The 18,931-nt window shown below is 40.5% G+C and overlaps 2 protein-coding genes across 3 annotated transcripts; one reads left to right on the top strand and one right to left on the bottom strand.

The window, feature by feature from the left end:
• The first annotated feature begins 9 nt into the window (after positions 1-9).
• On the top strand, positions 10-14,232 carry LOC110973047 (isoleucine--tRNA ligase, mitochondrial-like). The gene is made up of 22 exons (XM_022223482.2): positions 10-322; positions 1,566-1,688; positions 1,788-1,947; positions 2,682-2,754; positions 3,067-3,145; positions 3,382-3,431; positions 3,858-3,967; positions 4,627-4,824; positions 5,378-5,547; positions 7,070-7,160; positions 7,352-7,503; positions 8,071-8,231; positions 8,815-8,917; positions 9,107-9,197; positions 9,931-10,039; positions 10,628-10,730; positions 11,112-11,237; positions 11,359-11,597; positions 12,101-12,237; positions 12,493-12,683; positions 12,912-13,056; positions 13,317-14,232. Exons 1-22 carry the CDS (start codon positions 155-157, stop codon positions 13,457-13,459), a joined length of 2,922 nt encoding a protein of 973 aa, XP_022079174.2. The 5' UTR covers positions 10-154; the 3' UTR covers positions 13,460-14,232.
• LOC110973048 (uncharacterized) lies at positions 13,832-18,929 on the bottom strand. Of its 2 annotated transcripts, none has more exons than XM_022223485.2 (5): positions 18,779-18,929; positions 17,485-17,758; positions 16,476-17,019; positions 15,927-16,134; positions 13,832-15,234 (listed from the first exon to the last, which is right to left on the bottom strand). In XM_022223485.2, the coding sequence occupies exons 2-5, from the start codon at positions 17,751-17,753 to the stop codon at positions 14,978-14,980; spliced, it is 1,278 nt and encodes a 425-aa protein (XP_022079177.2). In that variant the 5' UTR covers positions 17,754-17,758; positions 18,779-18,929; the 3' UTR covers positions 13,832-14,977. The 2 variants fall into 2 exon arrangements, with proteins under 2 accessions (XP_022079177.2, XP_022079176.2); XM_022223484.2 differs by lacking the exon at positions 18,779-18,929 and adding an exon at positions 18,611-18,759.
• Between the last annotated feature and the right edge of the window lie 2 nt (positions 18,930-18,931).

Here is an 18,931-nt window from a genome sequence, read left to right as displayed (position 1 = left end):
CAACTGGTGGTCTTTGTTGTTTTCACCACACTAACAAAATGGCAGCTTCCGTGAACGCGAACGAGTTAGGAATGCTTTCGGAATCTGAATGAATTCTGAAGCAACACGGCCTCAGCCTTAGTTCAGATCTTCTCTTTTCTGATCTAATGTCGCCATGTTTAGAATTTTTAAGAATTTAGGGTGTCTTGCAGAACTTAATAAATGCAACAGGGTTGTTGAAAAAAGGTGCTTTGCGAGTAAGAAATACGCCGATACATTAAACTTGCCCAAAACAAGTTTTGAGCTTTGGGGCGCCGGAAAACGTGAAGAAGATGTACGAAGGGTGAGATGTCATTTTGCTCGGATGAAAAATTGTCCTGACGCCAATTTGAGGCAATCCTTACTTTTAGGACCCTGCTACTACTTCAACATATGAGCCTTGTTTTCTACTGCAGAAAGAATGCTGCATCCTGATATCACTTCAGCCAGCTAGCGGTTGTGTCAAGAAAAATTTTAAGTAGGCCTAGGCCTTAATCCAGGATTTCCTGACGAATTTTTCTCATGCCCAGATTCGTGTCTTTTCAACATTTCTGTAATGACTGACCTTTATTGATATGATGTATCATGTAAAAAAAATGAGGCTGGATGCAACTCTTTCTTTCCATCTGATCATGCTGATTTTCATAATTGTGTGAAAGGAAGACTTCTAAAAGCTGCAAGAGCAATTTGGAACTGATTGCTGATGCACACCTTGTAAGAAGATGAATAACTAACCTACACTGAAACAAAATGTGGTGTCCTCAAATTAAGGGTTGCGAGTTTGAGTCTGTTCTCTTTATATATTATCTCAGATATGTTTATAGTCCCCAGACTTGTTCTTGTTCATGGAGATAAACTTACATTACATTAGAAGAGACAGAGGGAAGCTGAAGTACACGGTATTCAAAATCTTTCAACAATTAAGTGCACATTCATGATTCACATCATGATTATTCCAGATGTCTAAATAATCTTTGTCTCCTAGTTTAATGTATTCCCATCATCACCTTTCTTATACTGTAAGATATGTAAGTACCATTCTTTTCTCAGATTTTTTAAATTGTTGTTATTTAGAATTCAGAAAAGATTCTTTTTAGTGTTATTCTTGTATTTGATTGATCCGATTTTTAAATATTATGGAGTCTTGAAAATGATTGTAATTAGTAATGGGTAAAAGGACTGATAATTAACTGTTTTTTCATGTTTTGTTTGTTCTGTATATGTGTAATTTTGTAAATTTGTCCATATATGTACTTAAGGGACCCCAATGGAAATAAACCTGTGTAAGTGGCTTTCTTGGGTTATCCCAGAATGAATCAACGGTATCTTATCTTATCTTCTCTGTGTACGATTGTTGCTTAGTTGATTCATTTCTGAATAAAATAATAATAATAAAAGTAGACTTAAATATGCAAATAATAGCATACAATGCGCATATTGTTCCAATGTTAAAGTAAAAATATAAAAGCCTTTACTGAATCAATCTACTTTTGTTTCAGTTTGCATGCAAAATCTGTAAGTTTTCTAAATTTCTACTTTCTTTGAAGATATGTGGTTTTTCTGAGCTCTACTCATGGCAGGAACAGCAGACAAAGAGAAAGCACTTCTGCCTGCATGATGGTCCTCCGTATGCCAATGGAGATCCACACATCGGCCACGGTCTGAATAAGGTATGGTGCAGTTCAAAATGTTGTCATTTTTATTTTCATATGAGAAAGTAACCCTTCTTGTATAAAGGGCAGAAATTATCCTTCAATTTGCTTTGAAAGATACTCAAAGATGTCATCAACCGCTACAAACTATTGCGAGGCTACAGCATCCATTACAAGCCCGGCTGGGATTGTCATGGGCTACCCATTGAGCTGAAAGCACTTTCAGAAAATGAGGACGACTTCAGGAAGCTAAGTCCTCCAGAAATCAGAAAAAAAGGTAAAATTAATTGCTTAGATTCATTCATTTCATTTTCTTTCTTTTAAATCGTGGCCCGAAGGCCAATTCCATGAGACAATTCCATTAAAAAGTTGATAAAAAAGGTGTTAAAATTGCATGGACTATATATTTAACATAAAAATGACAATAACAGTAACAAAAAAGGTGATAAATTACATGGAATACATGTATTACACATAAAAATGACAGTGACAGTAGCAAACATTAAAAAACATCCAACACATAAACACCCCTCAATTTAGCGAGGAAACAAACATTCGATAAATTTAAGAATTGATGTACAAGCAAGTTGTGCACTGAAACAGAAAAAGGGGGGAAAAAAGGGTTTTCAGACACTTCGGGCATTTAGAATGCCGATAAAGTAAGGAAAAGGGCTCATTTGGAAATGCTTGGTTCTAGTTGCTATCCGGGTTATTGCATGACTGTTCCTTAGGTTTTTACCATGACTGACATGTCTTGTAGAGGGAAGTAGATGAGACGTTCTTGGGTTAGTGGCAAATGCATTGGCTAATTTTGTACAATATTCAACTCTGCTGTCACCTTACCGTCTGAAAAAGTTGTTCAGGGTCACCTAGAAGTTGTTCACACAGCTGATTTCACACAGCTCCGCCTTATTGCTCTGTACATTGATAAGCATTTCTCATGATTCAGTGCCATCAAAGTTGACTGAGTTATTGAAGCTTACATATATTTACGTACCTTTTCATTTTTAGCCAGAAAATTTGCAGAGAAAGCAATTGACAGACAGATGAAGGCTTTTAAGAAATGGGGCATCATGGCTGACTGGTTAGTGAGCATTATTTGATCAGTTTAATTTTAATATGGATCTTGGTGGTCATAATGACTAACAAGTATTGAAAGACAGAGGTTGTGTGCATTCATTTGAGAATTCGACATAATGCACCACTCTGTTCTATACATAAGTTCACGCTGTGTTCCTCAGTGACTAGTCCACAGAATTCCACTTCACTGTGTTTGTTTCTCACATGGAGCCTATAGGCATTATTGCTCATGTGAAGTCGTATCTTAGATACCATTTCTCATCCGTTTAATTTCTCCAATACAAAGTGACGCCGTTCTCTGTTTTATTATGCACAGGGACAGTGGCTGCTATTTCACATTCGACAAGGAATATGAAGCATCTCAGCTCAGGCTTTTCCATCAAATGTATCAGAAGGTAGGCCCAAACGATGCCGGGGGGGCAGCCAACCAACCAATTTGGCATGTAATGCAACCTTGCAAAGGAGGCACACACCTTTGGGTGTATTTTTTCTAAGAAGCTCTTTGAGGTTTCACCTGTTTATGTTGTAAAAATTGCAAGGTATAACCAAGAAACAAATCTCTGAGCTGTGTACATTCATGCAAGAGTGGGTCCTTACATTCACCTGTACTTCTTTTTTTCCCTTTTGCCAGGGTTTCATCTACCGTGATCTGAAACCTGTGAACTGGTCTCCATCATCAAGGTAAAGTTTGATTCTTGTAAGGCGTAATAAATAAGTCATTCATTCTTCACAAGTGTGTAGAGTATGTGAGTGGCAGATGTGAGGAAACTTGCAGGGGGAAGAGGACAAAGGACTGTCAAGTTTTAAGGTGGGTAAGAAAATTTCTGACAAAACCATTCCAAGGAAGATCTCAGGAATCAACTTGATCTGCACAATCGTGTGAGTAGAGCGAAAACTTGACTAGGTGAGTTTCCTAACTCCAATGGGTGTCATATCCCTTGATTGCCAAGTACAAAGGATGTGCCATTGATTTACTATCTTATGGAGTTTCTAGCTTACTCAGGTAGATTTCTAACCAATTGTTGTTAGAGTTCAGGGCTACTGGTGATCCACTGTGTGAGTCTGAGTTTTCTCCTTTTACATGTGTTTGTCTCCCACATCTCACAGGACAGCACTGGCAGAGGCTGAGCTAGAATACAACACCAACCACGTGTCCCAGTCCATCTACATCAAATTTCCAGTGTCAAGGCTTCCTGGGAAGTTGGCAGATTATATATGTAAGGACTGTTTTCATGGAGTCCAATGTAAATCAGATCAAATACTCCTAGAACTAATATAGCATTGAACCAAATAAAAGGGTTACGCACACACGCACATACATATACTTTTCCTCCTTCATGGGGGTTTTGTCTTAAGTTGTAATTTTTACAAAGACAAGCAGCTTTTTGATGAGGTTTGAAGTATTTTGAGAAAAGATCGAAAGTGGCAGAGAGGGGAACAGATTTGAGTCTAGAGAGCTGTATCTTGAAATTGAGCACATCACAAGCCTACTCATCATCATTTCAACACTTTGTAATGTCTGCCACCTAAACAGTGTTCTAGTTAGGACCATTTTTGTGCCGGGTAAATTTTTGGATTGCAAAGCATAGTGAGCACAGTTCTCAATGCTTTCTGATGCTTGAAATACGATCCAATTGGTACATTTAAATTTTCAGTAATATTTCAGTTCATTTTTTGGAAAATCCATGCTGGGTGGCACAGCCAATTTCAACCCTGAGTGCCGGGCGGAAATTTGCAGTACCGGGTGGTGCCGCCCACCGCGGCTTGAACCCTGCTCCTAAAGATTGTTAGAAATCCTGTTCCTCTCCAGATATTGAAAGAATCTGACCATTCATTGAGTATTGAAATTCCATTTTGGGGCGTTTGGGATCTTAAGCCGATTTGTATGCAGCTATATGGACCACCACTCCCTGGACCATTCCAGCCAATGAGGCCATCTGCTACATGCCGGCCAAAGACTATTGCGTGGTGCAGTGTACAGAGACTAGGGAGAGATTGCTCCTAGCAGCTGAAAGGGTCGAAGAAATGGCACAGATTTGGGGGAAGAACTTTGAGACGATAGTTTCCTTTGAGGGTAAGCAAGTTGCCTTTCACGTGATCACATCAGCCTTCCATCCATGTACATTTGGGGAAATGCATATAGAGTAGATTGAGTTTGGCTGGACAGTGGATTGTGACAACCGAGTGAGACTGCTTGGTTTGTGGTCCTTTATCAACACAAGCATATAGTGCTCCTATTTGGGAGTTTGTACAGTGATGTTTTGTACTCTTATTGGTTTACGTTATATCGTTCAGGAAGATGTGGGAATCAACCTGGAAGTGGTTTATCACAACCAGACCCAATCAGTAAACTGCAAAACAGAAGGCAGAATTTGTCTGATCAGAAAAATCTCTCACTTCGTGCTTCAACTGGCCTCAGGTGACCCATTTCAAAAGGAGGGGGCTGCCTTTGAATGAATCCTGGTGTTCCGTGTATCAAGTCCTCCAAGTTTGTTTGTCTAAATCTCATGTATGGCATCTTACATCACAAACGGCCCATTCAGAATTTCGCTGAAAGCTGTTGTTTGGGGATGAAATGAGTAGTGCAGAAATTGGTAAGCTGAAACATTGCTCATCACTCTTACTAGGTTCCCACCTCGAAGGGGGTTGCTGCCTGCATCCCGCTATCCCGGGGAAGACAGTTCCCCTATTGCCAGCTGCCCACGTCAAGATGAGTATGGGCACCGGACTTGTCCATACAGCACCAGCTCATGGACCAGAGGACTATGGGGTAGCAATCCAGTTCAACCTGCCAGTGGTGAGTGCCCTCTGGAGGGGGGACTAACTCTCAGTGTAGATGTCCATGAGACAAAACAGAGGGGTGCCACACATCTTGATGAGTTAATGGGTTTGGACCTGTAAAGATCAGTTTAGAATTCTTGAGTGTACATGTAGTCTAAATGAAAAGTAGCATACTGAGGAAGTGTCCCTAAACAGACAGGGGAATCTATTATCTACCCTTTTATAGCAAAATTAAATTTCTGAACTTTCAGAAATGGTAGACCATTGCCTATAATTTCCATCCAAAAGATATCCTGGTATGCATACTCAGAACAAGGGAAGAAAAAAGAAAAACAGTTTGCAGTTTCAGTAATATATTACACAAAATAAAAATATAGTCGGAAGGGCAGCCAAATTGTCCAAAAGAACTTACTTATTTCTCTAACCAGGCCAAAGCAGAGTTGAGTCAAAGTTGTCCACCAATACACATTACAAATGGCTGAGGAAAATGACCAGAATCTCTCACGACCAACGCCCAGTCTCAAATCCACGCCGGGCTGAAACTACAGGAGGGCTTCATAGAAAAGCAATGAGGGGTCCAACTAAAAAGGTTCCAGTTGTATAAATATAAAGAATGACTAATCTTATATGGTATCCCATTGTGTGGCCACAGCCAGGGGCCCTTCTGGCCGAAGCCAGGCAATGGTATGCGAAACATTCAAACTGAAAGCTGCTAAGGCTGGTACAAATTACTTGGATTGCTACAATACTGAAGGGTCTAATTGTTCGTGAAAGAATCTTGAACAGGGAATCTCTTGGCATTTTAATAATTAGAACTTTTTACATGTTGAACATGCTTAATTCACAAATATGATTTATCAATGCAACTATCTGCAATGTCCCACTGCAGGGGAGTCGGGTTGGCAAGGTAGTTCTTTCCCCCGCCTTCCACCTCTGTGGTCCCAGGTTCGATTCCCGGCCCGGTCCACATGTGGATTGAGTTTTTCAGTCCCTACCTGACTCTGTGGGTTTTACCCAGACTATTCCTCTGGGGTGTTCCTCCCACCTCTAAAACCTTAACTGCTTCCTACTGTCTCCGCTTTACTGATGTATGTAAATGTGGGTTGTTTGGCGGCTGCCCGAGGCGCCCTTGTATGCCATTGGCTCAACCATGTTTAAACCTATTCATTGATCCAAGCTAAATGTCTTCATTGTACAGCGCATTTGAACATATCTATATGAAATTTGCACTTCATAAATGAATAAATTATTATTATTATTGAGAGTGTCGGTCCATAATACCGTGTAATGGAGAACCTTATATTGTTGAACATACCAAGAGTTTTTGATGAAGTACCTTGGGTGGCTACTTGTTGTACACTCTCTGCTGTGTTTGGTTCAGCATTATGCAAGGTGGCGCTGTATGGTACGTGGTATCTATCCCATAAAGCAGGGTAATTGAGCACAGTGCAGAAATTGAAACCCGGCCAATCACCAATTTCAAACCAAGTCTGAATGAGGATATAATGATCGACAAGTGCGTGTGTCATTTCTTACAGCACTGCATGGTTGATGAAGATGGCATCTTTTCACCAGAAGTTGGCCAGCATTTGGCAGGGAAGAATGTCCTCACAGATGCTAACGATATCGGTGAGGAAGAATTCATGTATTTTTACCCACTTTTCATATTGTGATGTATAACTGGATCCAGGTTAAAACTATATAAAAACTATCCTGTAATACGGGCAATTCACAGTACTGCGCCACCAAGAGTGTGCAACATGTTTACCAATCCTTTGTGGACTCCATTTCAAGAAACAATTCCTGTTCCCTTTCCTCAGTGATTGAAATGCTAAGAGCCAGTGGGAATTTACTGATGCAGTCTAATTATATGCACAGCTACCCGTATGATTGGAGGACCAAGCAGCCAATCATCATCAGGCCAAGCAAACAGTGGTTCATTAACACTGGGGCAATCAAGGACAGAGCCATGGTCTGTATTGAAAGCAATGGAGTAGTCTTGCAATATCTTCTTGCCTGCCTATTTTGTCTGTAGTTCTGCTTGTCTTAAATGTCCCGATACATTTCTTCTCACTTTTCATGTGTTGTCATGGAAATGTTACATTTGATACCGAGTGAGGATTAATAGAGTACAACTGTATTTTTTTGCTTTCTAATTACTGAGTGGATTTATTTGTGTGTCTTGAATTCTTTGAGCTGAAATTCTGCATACATTCGAGTTATGTGTAGATATACCCGTAGAAACATCAAACCTAAATTTCACCTTTGTAAAGATTTTTAAAACAGGTCCAAATCCTCAGATTTTAATTTGATTTTTACGTGCACCATAGGGGTTAGGGTTAATCACTGTCACATATTTCTTGAAATAATAAAAAGTAAAAGATTGCCAGTGATAAATTGTAAACTTACCCCCAAACTGTAGCCATGCTGATGTATCTTTTATGTTTCCAATTGAAATGTAGTAAAACATGCACAAAAGTGATTCAATTGTACTAAAAAATTTGGGCAAATGAAGTTTTAATTTTCATGTTTGCCACAGGAATGTCTCCAAACTGTTGAGATGCTACCAAGTCATGCTCTGAACAGCATGAGAGCACAGCTAGAAGGACGCACATTCTGGTGTATATCAAGGCAAAGGGTGTGGGGTGTCCCCATTCCGGTATTTTACCACAGGGAGACAGGCGAACCATTCATTACGAGGTGTGGCTTGCTTTTATTTGTGGTTTAATTTTTCGTTTCTGCGGTGCTGTGTCCATTAGTCCTTTTGAAACACTTGAAGTCCATAGATGGAAATTCCCTTCATAGCAAGAGATCGTTTGAGCTGACCTAATAGAACTTGCAGTACTGATGAACATGACCAACTATCAGCTACATATGCAGTTTGATTCGCAGTGTTGTTTGATCTGTAACTTCTATCTGTGTCAAATCATGTACAGAGTTGTTGGGTTCTGTGTACAGTGAACTTGCAGGGAATGACCAGCCACCACTTAGAGTTTCCTACAAATAAGTAGATGTGGAGTTCTGATTCTAAGTTAAGCTTGATTTTATTCAAGTCCTGCACAGAGTCAGCCAACTGATGATGACATTTCTGTTTGAGGATACAAATTCTATGTGTCATAAAAACCACAGGTGTGGCTATTTAGGCTATGGGTTTGTCATCAGTCATGACCTATTCTCTCTAATGGTTCCGTGACAATGGATATATATAGGTTATACACTGGTGAATAAGTGGTCACTGGCTTGTTTTTCTGAGACATTTGTTTATATTACTGGTTTTTTTTAGTGAAAGTGTCAACCATGTGACTGATCTAATACAGAAGCATGGCAGTGACTGCTGGTGGGAGTTGCCTATGGAAGAACTTCTCCCTGATAATGTGGCAGCAAAAGTGAGTGCATTGTCAGATTTGGGGTAAAACTGTGACTTTTTCAAAAGAAAACTTCCCACTAATAATTTTTTTCCGGGGGGAGGGGTTGAATGGATGGACTATATTTCCTTTCATAGCCTTCATAAACTCGTTGAGTTTCGGTAGTTTTTTCTCTTTTCAAAGGGATTTTATTTCTTTGGATCTTTCCAGTGTAGTTTCAAGTCCAGTGAGTTTGTGAAGGGAGAAGACATCTTGGATATATGGTTTGACAGTGGTTCATCCTGGTCACATGTTCTCAAAGGTTAGACAAGTGTGGTAGTGTCAGTTAGATAATTTGAATCAGTGATTGTTTTTACCTGAAAAGCATTGGAACATTTTATGCTTTGCTCTTGAAATTTTCTTTCACTTGAAACTGCAAAGATAATATTGTTGCATTTGATCGGTTCATATATACATTTTATTATTAATCATTTCTGGTAATGTCACCAGTGATTCCTCAAAAGCACCCTAGACACTGTAGCTCGCAAGCCTGAAGAAACCTGTAGAGAGGAGACAATGAGAAGCAGTTACAGTTTTAGAGGTGGGAGGAAAACCCCAGAGGAATATTCTGGGTAAAACCCACGGAATCAGGTAATGACTGAAAACCCAATCCACATGTGGACCGAGCCAGGATTCAAACCCGGACTGCAGAGGTGGAAAGCGAGGAATGAACCACTGCACCAACCTGACTCCCATTTGTGTAACATTCACTATCAAGTTGTATGAAGAAATTGAAGGCCAATTGCATGTTACTATATACAAAGGCCAGTTCAGTCTCAATGCCAATGCAGAGCGAATATGATGTCAGGAATGTTCATGGTGACTTTACTAAAGTTGACATATGTTCGTTTTCAAATTTACTCCGTATGCATGTACATATGCCACAATGTTAGAAATTCAAGTTTGTATTCACTGTCACGCCAAACAAAAATCGGCTTGTGGAGCAAACAAGGAAACTGAAGGACAGAGTTGTGATTTCCTCTTTCTCTGTAAAGATGCAAATGAGCAGGCAGATCTGTACCTTGAAGGGGAAGACCAGTACGGTGCTTGGTTCCAGACATCTCTATTAACAAGCGTTGCTGTCAATGACAGGGCACCTTACAGGTAGAACTTATGTTTTCGCATCTGTAGCTGCAACTGATCCTTTTTTCCATTGAAGGTAACACATGCGAAATATTTTTATTCTTGGATTCTGTCTGGAGCTTGCCTCTCTGGTGGGCTTTCATCCAGGCTTGAAACATCTGTCTGCCCCTTTCCAGCTAAGTGTAAAAACTGCCTGTCCTATCCCAGGAAGAGTTTTGATTTTGAACTGACACTCCTTGGTTCTATCTGAGGCCATATTTCCACTACACCCAGAAATGTGGGCGGAAATACGAAGACTTGTTCACCAGTGTTAAATATTCATGTAAAATAATGGGGTCTTGTAACTTTTGAACAAGCTAAAACTGCCTGTCCAAATTTGTTTCAGCCTGTCCTCAGGACAGGTGGACAGATGTCTAAGATGAGACACTGCATTCCACTGCACCTCTCTATGACATAAGGGTGTGGAAGACATTATGCCAGTTTTCCTCCTCGTCCAGCCAATATCTTGGCCTTTTCGTTAGCAAGTTCCTCCTCATAGTCTTTCATTTTGTGTTGACTGTGACTTTCTGTGTGACCCTTTCATTTGCTGATCCACTAATTCTGTGGCAGGAATCTTCTGGTGCATGGCTTCACGTTAGACAGCGAAGGGAGAAAGATGTCCAAGTCCTTGGGCAACGTGGTTGATCCTGACGTCATTGTGAGTGGCGGAGAGGTATGTCTGTGCATGTGTTCGTTCTATTTATGAAAAGTGAGATTTGAGCGTGAAGGATGAAAGACATAAGTGAAGAATACCGGCATATTGCAGAAATCAAGGGTGCCCTGGAAGCCACTAAATGGCCATGATCAAGAGGGAGAAAGACAGGAACTCACTGCAAGAATAAAGTAGTTTATGGGAAGTGATATGAAATCCAAAAAGGTTGCTCGGAAAAGGTCGTCTCTGTAAAGGCATAGATTGCATTGGAAATTTCATTAATCCTGTGGAAACGATTCAGAGCATACCAAGCTATCTGCCTATAATTGCACATTCAACACTTTGCATAATTTTTTATTAATAAATTGATGTATTCCCTGATCCCTTATCTTTTGAAAACAGAACAAAAAGACAGATCCTGTTTACGGTGCTGATGTGCTGAGATGGCGTTTGGCCGAGTCCAGCTGGTTGACCAGGGTCCAAATAGGGCCAGAACTCTTTGCCATGACTAACCAAAGTATTTTAAAGGTACGTACAACAGAATTTCAAGAATCATAGCTTTCAGATACAGAGTATATGCAAAATTCGTGATGAAAGGTTTTACACCAAAAGATTTTCCCATCATTTCCTCCTTCCCTTTATATAACAGGTTAGGAATACCATTCGCTACTTCCTAGGCAACCTGTATGACTTTGACCCCTCGGTGGATCTTCAACCTCATGCTGACCTCCTACCCATTGATAAATACATGCTACATCTTCTCTATGACTATGGGTCAAAGGTCACGGCAGCTTATGACAGCTACGAGTTCAGCGAGGTCACGGCTACCATCACAGAGCTTATTCATGGCAAAATATCAGCTTTTTACTTGGATACCATGAAAGACAGGTAAAAAAATTCAACATCACATGTTGATCACCTCTTATCAGATTTGAAATCTTGTAAACCCTTCATAGTGAGCTGTGAATAATCAATTGCAAGACAAAAGATTCCCTAACTTAGCAGTATGTTCTCATTGCATTCTCTGTTTTTGTTTCAAGGAAAAATTGGAAAATGCTCAAGGGAATTACATTACTTTCTTATCCATTTGAAGTGGTTTTGCATTCACCTTACTGAAAATCTCATTAACTATGCTCAGTGGCTGTACTGTCAATGACTTTCAGTTCAGGTGGAGGGAACCAGCTCTCATTGGTGTTTTCAGAGTTTATAATCCGTTTCATGGCTCTTCCTGATCTTTCAAAATTTGCTGAGAAATTGTTGGAGGATTTTTCAACATTGAGGACAGGCAGAGCCCGGCAAGACTAGTTCCCTATCAAAAATGCTGTGAGAGTAAGAATCCACCAATCACTCCCTTGGTACCTAGAATTGCCTGAGATACTTTGTTTTCACAGGTTGTACGCTGAAGTGTTCGATTCCCTGGAGAGACGTTCTTGTCAGACGGTCCTCTACCACATGTTGGAAGTCATTGTCAGGTCAATCGCTCCCATCACTCCCCACTTGGCAGAAGAAGCATTCTTGCACAGTCCAGGTGAATCAAATTCTCCCCATCCTACACAGCATAAAGCAAGGTTTTATGGTTTTGACATCAGTAACAGGCTGTAATACTAATATTTCCAGAAACTATTCTAAATGGTTAGGCATTTTGAAAAATTCAGTTGGAGATTATTTTCATCGGACCAGCTTAGGTGAGTCTTTAGGATTTTCAACAGACAAAGGGTCATCATCAAGGCTGAGGCGTTTGATTTGTGTTTTGTCGTTTTTTTTGATCATATCCATTTGTCAGATGCTGTGAGCATCTTCAAGACTGGGTGGTTCCATTGTGACCGCTCATGGCACCAGCCTGAGCTGGCTGTTGTGTTTGGAGCCCTGTGTGGTATACGGGAAACCTTCCTGGCCACAATACATGCACCGCAGAGTCGCGAGTATGACGTTACAATTTGCACCAGTGACCCACAGTTGTTGGGTTACCTTCACGTGAGTAAAACGTTTTGCACTGAGGGGCTTTTTTAAAAGCTTGTCACCTTTTCATCCTGAACTGTTGGAAATATTTGAAGACCAAAGGCAAAGTTTCCATCAGTACTTTGTGAAAGTTTCTCCTGTAGTTTTTACTTATTTTGGAGAAGTGTAAGCATAAATAGCTGTTTGATATTACAGATTCTCAGAAAGTTCTGTACTGCTAATATAAATGCTTACGCTCTCTAGGAGCTCCAGCAAGAAACAACCTCCTGCACATCCCATCTCAGTGAACTCATGATGGCCTCTTTCACAACTGTCGCCACGGAGACGGAGATGCCAAGAACAGAAGGAAGCATACATGTTGACAGTAGCATTGGAGTTCCATTGTCGGGTATGTTCATTCCAAAAATTTATTTTTGAACTGTAATTAGCAGGTCCTTTAAAGCCTGGTCATTCGTAGATGACCATATGCCAATAAAAAAGCCCTCAAATCCAGACCGAAATCCTGGAGCAATACAGAGCTGGAAGGGTGTTTGGTAAATACTTGAAGGAGAGTAAAGGAATTCAGCAGATTGTCTGTATTTCCCACACAGCTATTAAGAGTGGTTTTTATTTAATTTGACTTGACTTTATTTGATGTATTTCTTGCAGATGGGGAATCATATACCAACTATAGTCTCCTTATTCAGCCTGCCAGTCACTATCATTGCAATCGATGCCGTAAACACACAGCAGAGGTGCCCAGCCAACCATGCAGCAGGTGCCTTCAGGCAATGTCTGGGGGCTGGGAATGAGACTACTAGACTAGACCATGATGACCCTCAATGCATATGGCAGTATTTGATCGTTGACTACCCCTTATCAACTTGCCATTAGTGTTGAGAAATGGACTTGACATATGCTTGCTGTCATCAAAAATAAAAACCCTCTAAAGGGTGGGGAAAAATTGGAATAGAAGAGGTAAAAGCCTTCCCAACATTTGTAATATGACAGATAATTTTCAGTTTTAAAAATTAAGTTCAGAGAGTTGCTGTAAATGGTGATGGTAACCAGCAGTGAATTGGTGGCTTTATCATGCAACAGCCAACTACATTTTTATCGCAGGATGTTGCAAGACGGATTAAACAAACTGAGCAAAACATTTGGTCTGCATCACAATCCGGTGATAGTGGATTAGACTTTGAATTAACATATCAGAAACCAACAATAAACCAAAACAACACACATGGGAACTCGTCAAGACATCAGAATGTGGGGATCACTTCTCGGATGGATTCATCTTGACAACTGCATCTACGTTTGAGATGCATCTTGACAAATACACCTCCATCTGAGAAACATGGACATAATGACACCATTATTGACAGTCAAAGATGTTTACATTCCTTGGCTACCAGAAAGGGTTTCACATAAACGCGTTTGAATGATGCAATAAATGCTATAAATTCTTTTGGTTTGCCCCTTGTTCATTACTGATTCTTTTTAATTCACAGCTATACAAATGTATTTATAGTTTTTTAAGAATTGTATTTCTAGCAATAAATCTGCAGAACTACATATGTACAAATTTTTCCTGCTGTTGTGTTCATGTGCTATTATGATGCGTCTAAAAGTTTCGGATTACTGTTTAATCTACTGTACAAATTAGTCTACATGTATACAAGAGTGCTTTTCAGACAGTACAGTTATGAAGGGTTGATGCAATGAATTTTTCTTTGATACACATTGTGCAACTTTCTAGTCCTGAACCTATTTGAGATCCAGTTTGTTTAATAATTATGTTAAAAATGCACTTTTAAGCATTTCATATTTTCCGTGCTTTGTAGACAACTGAGGGCACTGTTGTAATTTCAATTTGCCATGGGAAGACACTTCATTTTAGGGGTGTTGCTGTTCAAATGTTGAACCCGACATTTGGTCGTTGAAATCGTTCAGAAAAAGTTACTTGTGGACTTACTGCCATGTATTTATTCAACAAAGCAAGAAAATTTATGGCAGCAAAATATTCCAAACGTTAGCAAAATATAGCGCTGAAGTGGCCGTAACATTAGTTGCGGCCTGGAATCATATGAAGATTTCGCTCATTTCAGGCTCCAGAATACTCTTTGAAACAGCAAAACACAAATTCTAAAAAATGGTCCAATGGGACACATGGGTGCAAAAAATTCTTTAAAATGGTCCACGTGGGTGCATTTGCAAGGATTTCATTTAAATTTTTACATTGCTTAGGCCCTTCAAGTGCACTGTAAAACACATGTAAAAGGAGCAAATACCACATGACCATTAGGTTTGGAGATTGAGGAGCTGTCCAGTCACCTCGGCCTCCCCCATCTGTTGCATTTCCCCTCAGTCTCCCTGTCCTTGAAGAGCAGTGGCGGGGAGGCAGGCTGGAGAATGACTCCTTGGGTCTTCTTGGCTGACCTGCGTCCTGGGCCTCTCTTTCCGCTCCCACCTTGCCTGCCTCTGCTGCCCCGCCCACCCTCCTCGGTGGATTTGGGTACATGGATGGGCATCCAAGGAATAGGATTGTAGAAATTTGGGATGGGGTAAGCACCAGTGTCATAATAACCTGAAGTAGTGCCAGAAAAATTAAAACAGTTGATAATTGAGCGCATAGCTATAAACACACTTCTCTGGATGCATATGTCCTCAAAGTGGTCAGGATTTGAACCTGCGATAATCGGATGTAGACAAAACATCCCCAAATTATAAAGATTTATTGAAAATCTAAACTCACTATGCTAGAATAAATCCCTGCCAATCAAAATAAAGAAGATAACTGGTTGTGCTGCTACAATGCACAACAAATGGTTTGTGAAGGCTATGAGATGCCAAACTGCAATCTGATTTCTGCATATCTGGAAAAACTCGCCACAAGCTGCACACCAAGAGTTGGTTATTTTCATTGTGAGATGAGCTATGCATGTTGTATGTGCAAAGGTCAAGAAGGTACCAATAAAACCAAAGAAATACTCTCGCTCAGAAGTGCAACAAAACTTAAAAAGATGCAAAAAAGGTTTGACTGTATCAATTTTGGATGGTAATACGGTTCCAGCTTTCTGATTTAATTTATAACAACATTGAAGAGTTGCTTTACATTGCTCCAGTGACTTGTGAACATTTATGTGCTGTGAAAATTGTCTGATCTTGGTATGCACATCTGTAATTGGAATAATTATGCATGAACTTAATACTAGTAGAGGCCAGCTATGACTCTTAATTACAGCTTGACTGAATCAACGATTGTGTGTTCTGCTTTACCTTTCAGCATGCCTTGACTGACACCAAAACTGCTGGGTACCGGCTTGGGCTTCTTACTGGCTTCCTGATGCCACTTCTTGTAGGCCTCCTCTGCCTTGGCTTTGCGGTCCTGTTCTGCCTCAGCAGCTCGGGCCTTGTGTTCCTCCTGCTTCTCCTTATCTTCTTGCTCTTTCTTCTTCTTGTCGGCTAGCCATTTTTGCCTGCTTGCCTAGGTGAAACACCCCCCCCCAAAAAAAGGTCATTCAGTGGTATGGTTAAAAATTACACTTTGCTGACAAAAAGCAACAACATACCTGTCTTCCAGATCAAAAAATTACTGCATAAATTTTCACTTGTCCTAAGAAAAACAGGCAAAGTTATGAAAATATGAAAACAACAAAACAATCCCATAGTAGCAATTTTTTTGCAACGTCCTCATATTTGACAATCTATTCAGACCCATGTGCCATCAATATATCTTAAGAGTGAATGCTAACTTTCATACATCCTCATTCTATTGTATTAAACTATATCTACAAAAATTTCTGCTGTTCATTTGAAAATTCACACCTTAGCACGCTCCAGTATTTCCTGTTGTTTCTTCTCTTTTTCCTCCTTTTTCCGCTGTTCCTCTCTTGTCTTCCTGTTCCTCCTTTCCTGTTCCCTCTTTGTTCTCTCCTCAATCCATTCCTCAACTTTTTCTTTGATGACGGCTTCCTTTTCCTTCTTTTCCCTTTCTGCCTTTGATTTTTGTTTTGCTTCCTCCCTCTCCTGCTTGACTTGTTGCCTCGCGCGTTGACGTTCCTCCTCAGTCTTCTGCACCAACCATTTCTCCCAGGGGGTAAGCTGTGGCTCGGAGGGGGACTTATTAGTGAGGGTATTTGATGAGAAGGAGGAAGTGATTCTGACTGGGGTTGTTCTGGAACTGGATTGGCTGGCAGTCGAGGATGCTGAGCGAGTCCTCGGCTTTGAACGGCTGGATGTTGATGAGGCATTTCGTCGTCTTGCACTTGACTGGCTCGATGCAGAGGCAGATCTGATTCTAGAATTTGGCTGGCTGGACTGTGTTGATGACTTGGAATGGCTTACAGAGGAAGATGGGGGTGATTCAGACCTGTGGTGAATCAAACGGGATAAGTTGTAGAAAAGTTACGTGGATAACAACCCTGACTACTGAGGAAAACAAAATTGCAGCTCAAACACTTTGTGAATATATTGCCAAGAGCTGAGACATGAAAAGGGCCAGAAATATCAGGTACATGTTCATGTACGTGTATATAGGAAGATTTACATACATCCAACAAGGAAGTAGTATATGACAGAAAAACATGAATTGACACTGTGACTGCTCTGCAAAATATTCATCTGCAAGTAATGCTTTAAACGTCCCACTGAGAATGTATGAATCAGTTCTGTAAAATCTTGAGAACGCCATGTGTTTTCCTGAAAGCACAGTCCATTCACACGCCATGCTTCCTCTCTTTTCTCAAAAGAATTATTTCAGTTGGAACACTCATTTGAGTTTGGATACACTTTCAAAACCTTTGGATGAAGCTCAAGTTCTATGCGAATCACCAACCTTCTCTTTCGGGATGTCAATTTCGAAGATGAGGACGCTGACGAAGCTGATGAGGAAGAACTACCCCCAGAGACATTCTCTACACTGCTGTGAGACAAGACAGACAGCAGTGACCTTGTAGAGTCACCGGTCTGCTCCAGTCCTTGATAACCCCCGCCCACCCCTGGGCGTGCCTCCATGGGGTCTTTGCCGGACGTATTTTCATAACTCTTTGGTGTTGAGTGAGCACGGGGGCTATTTTCTTCGTCACTGTCCATTTCATCCCACATTTGCACTTGTAATAAATAAAAACAAAAAAATTATGACATTTGAAAATTCAAATTTTTGGTTACACTAGAGGGATGAATTCCATATCATACCATCATGATTTTCAAGTGACACAAAAGCTAACAATTTTTCAAAAGGAGTGCCTTTTAATTTGAGGAGGTACAGATTTAAAACATAGGGTAAACTTGTTGATGTTAGACACTAAAAACTGTGATGGTCTTTCTTTCCCTAAAGAAATGTGGTTTTTGAATGTCCACTGCATTGCATGGTAAGTTTTATTGGGGTGAAATGTAATCCTGGGGAGAAAAACAAGCTAAGACCCCAAATTAAGATCTGAAATCAGAATGGACTATGCCACACAAGGCAAGTACTTGACTCCAGCCTAGTCAGCTAGTAATAATCATGAATTTTCCAATGTCATAATCAACATTAGGGCTGCCTGGAGTTATTCTTGTTTGAGTAACTCCTGCCCTAACATGCCTAATGCTAATGACATCACTTAATCACAAATTTCCAAACGTCAGTCATCTGATCATGTCATGAGTACCAGGGCAGGAGTTACTCAAGCTAAAGTCACTCAAGATGGGGTAAAATACCATTGACCTTATTGACGCACCTGACTGAAAGAGAAAACAACTTTATAAAACTGAAATTCTGCATGCCATAATGTGAGGCCAAATGCAATGACATTCCATGGCCTAGCAGAATGAACATTGTCAGCCCAGTCCGAGTAACTTGGACTGTCATAACCGTACAAATCACCTTTTTAAACATTCGCCCAACCATCATGGCCATGTCCAAATGTAATAACAAAGGTGATTTGTAGGGTCCAAGTTACTCGGAGTCTACTGGTGCCTACATGTATGAGTGGTGGTACTGCCTAAGCTTAAGTTCAATCACGTGAAACACGGATTTCATGGATATTGAAGTCAACCATGATGTAAGCTACAACTCCAAGGTGAATACAACAAGAAGTGGCGGGGCCACTCTCATCACGGAAGTAGGACAGGAGAGGCGCTGTGCTCACCTACACGTAGTACCAATGTTCTCTGTCACGAGCAACCACGTTGAGTTTGAACTTTACCAAAGCAGCCACCGCGGTGGTTTGCAATTTGAGAAGCGTTTGTTGTGCGCAAATTTTGTATTTACCGGTGCAAGCCCTCTACAGGTTGTTTATGGA

Source organism: Acanthaster planci, linkage group LG03 (genome assembly GCF_054643075.1).
Source record: "Acanthaster planci isolate LZ-2023a linkage group LG03, COTS_SCS, whole genome shotgun sequence".
In the NCBI taxonomy this organism is placed as follows: Eukaryota; Metazoa; Echinodermata; class Asteroidea; order Valvatida; family Acanthasteridae; genus Acanthaster; species Acanthaster planci.
This window is presented reverse-complemented; position numbering and strand designations above follow the sequence as displayed.

Bases quoted from the DNA above. Each gene is read 5' to 3' on its own strand.
- LOC110973048 (XM_022223485.2), bottom strand. From the start codon at position 17,753: ATGTGGGATGAAATGGACAGTGACGAAGAAAATAGCCCCCGTGCTCAC. The intron at 16,135-16,475 runs GTGTGAATTTTC...TGTTTCACCTAG, and splicing joins AAATACTGGAGCGTGCTAAG to GCAAGCAGGCAAAAATGGCT. The intron at 15,235-15,926 runs GTAAAGCAGAAC...GCACTACTTCAG, and splicing joins CAGTCAAGGCATGCTGAAAG to GTTATTATGACACTGGTGCT.
- LOC110973047 (XM_022223482.2), top strand. From the start codon at position 155: ATGTTTAGAATTTTTAAGAATTTAGGGTGTCTTGCAGAACTTAATAAA. The intron at 1,689-1,787 runs GTATGGTGCAGT...TTGCTTTGAAAG, and splicing joins TCGGCCACGGTCTGAATAAG to ATACTCAAAGATGTCATCAA. The intron at 3,968-4,626 runs GTAAGGACTGTT...TGGGATCTTAAG, and splicing joins GAAGTTGGCAGATTATATAT to CCGATTTGTATGCAGCTATA.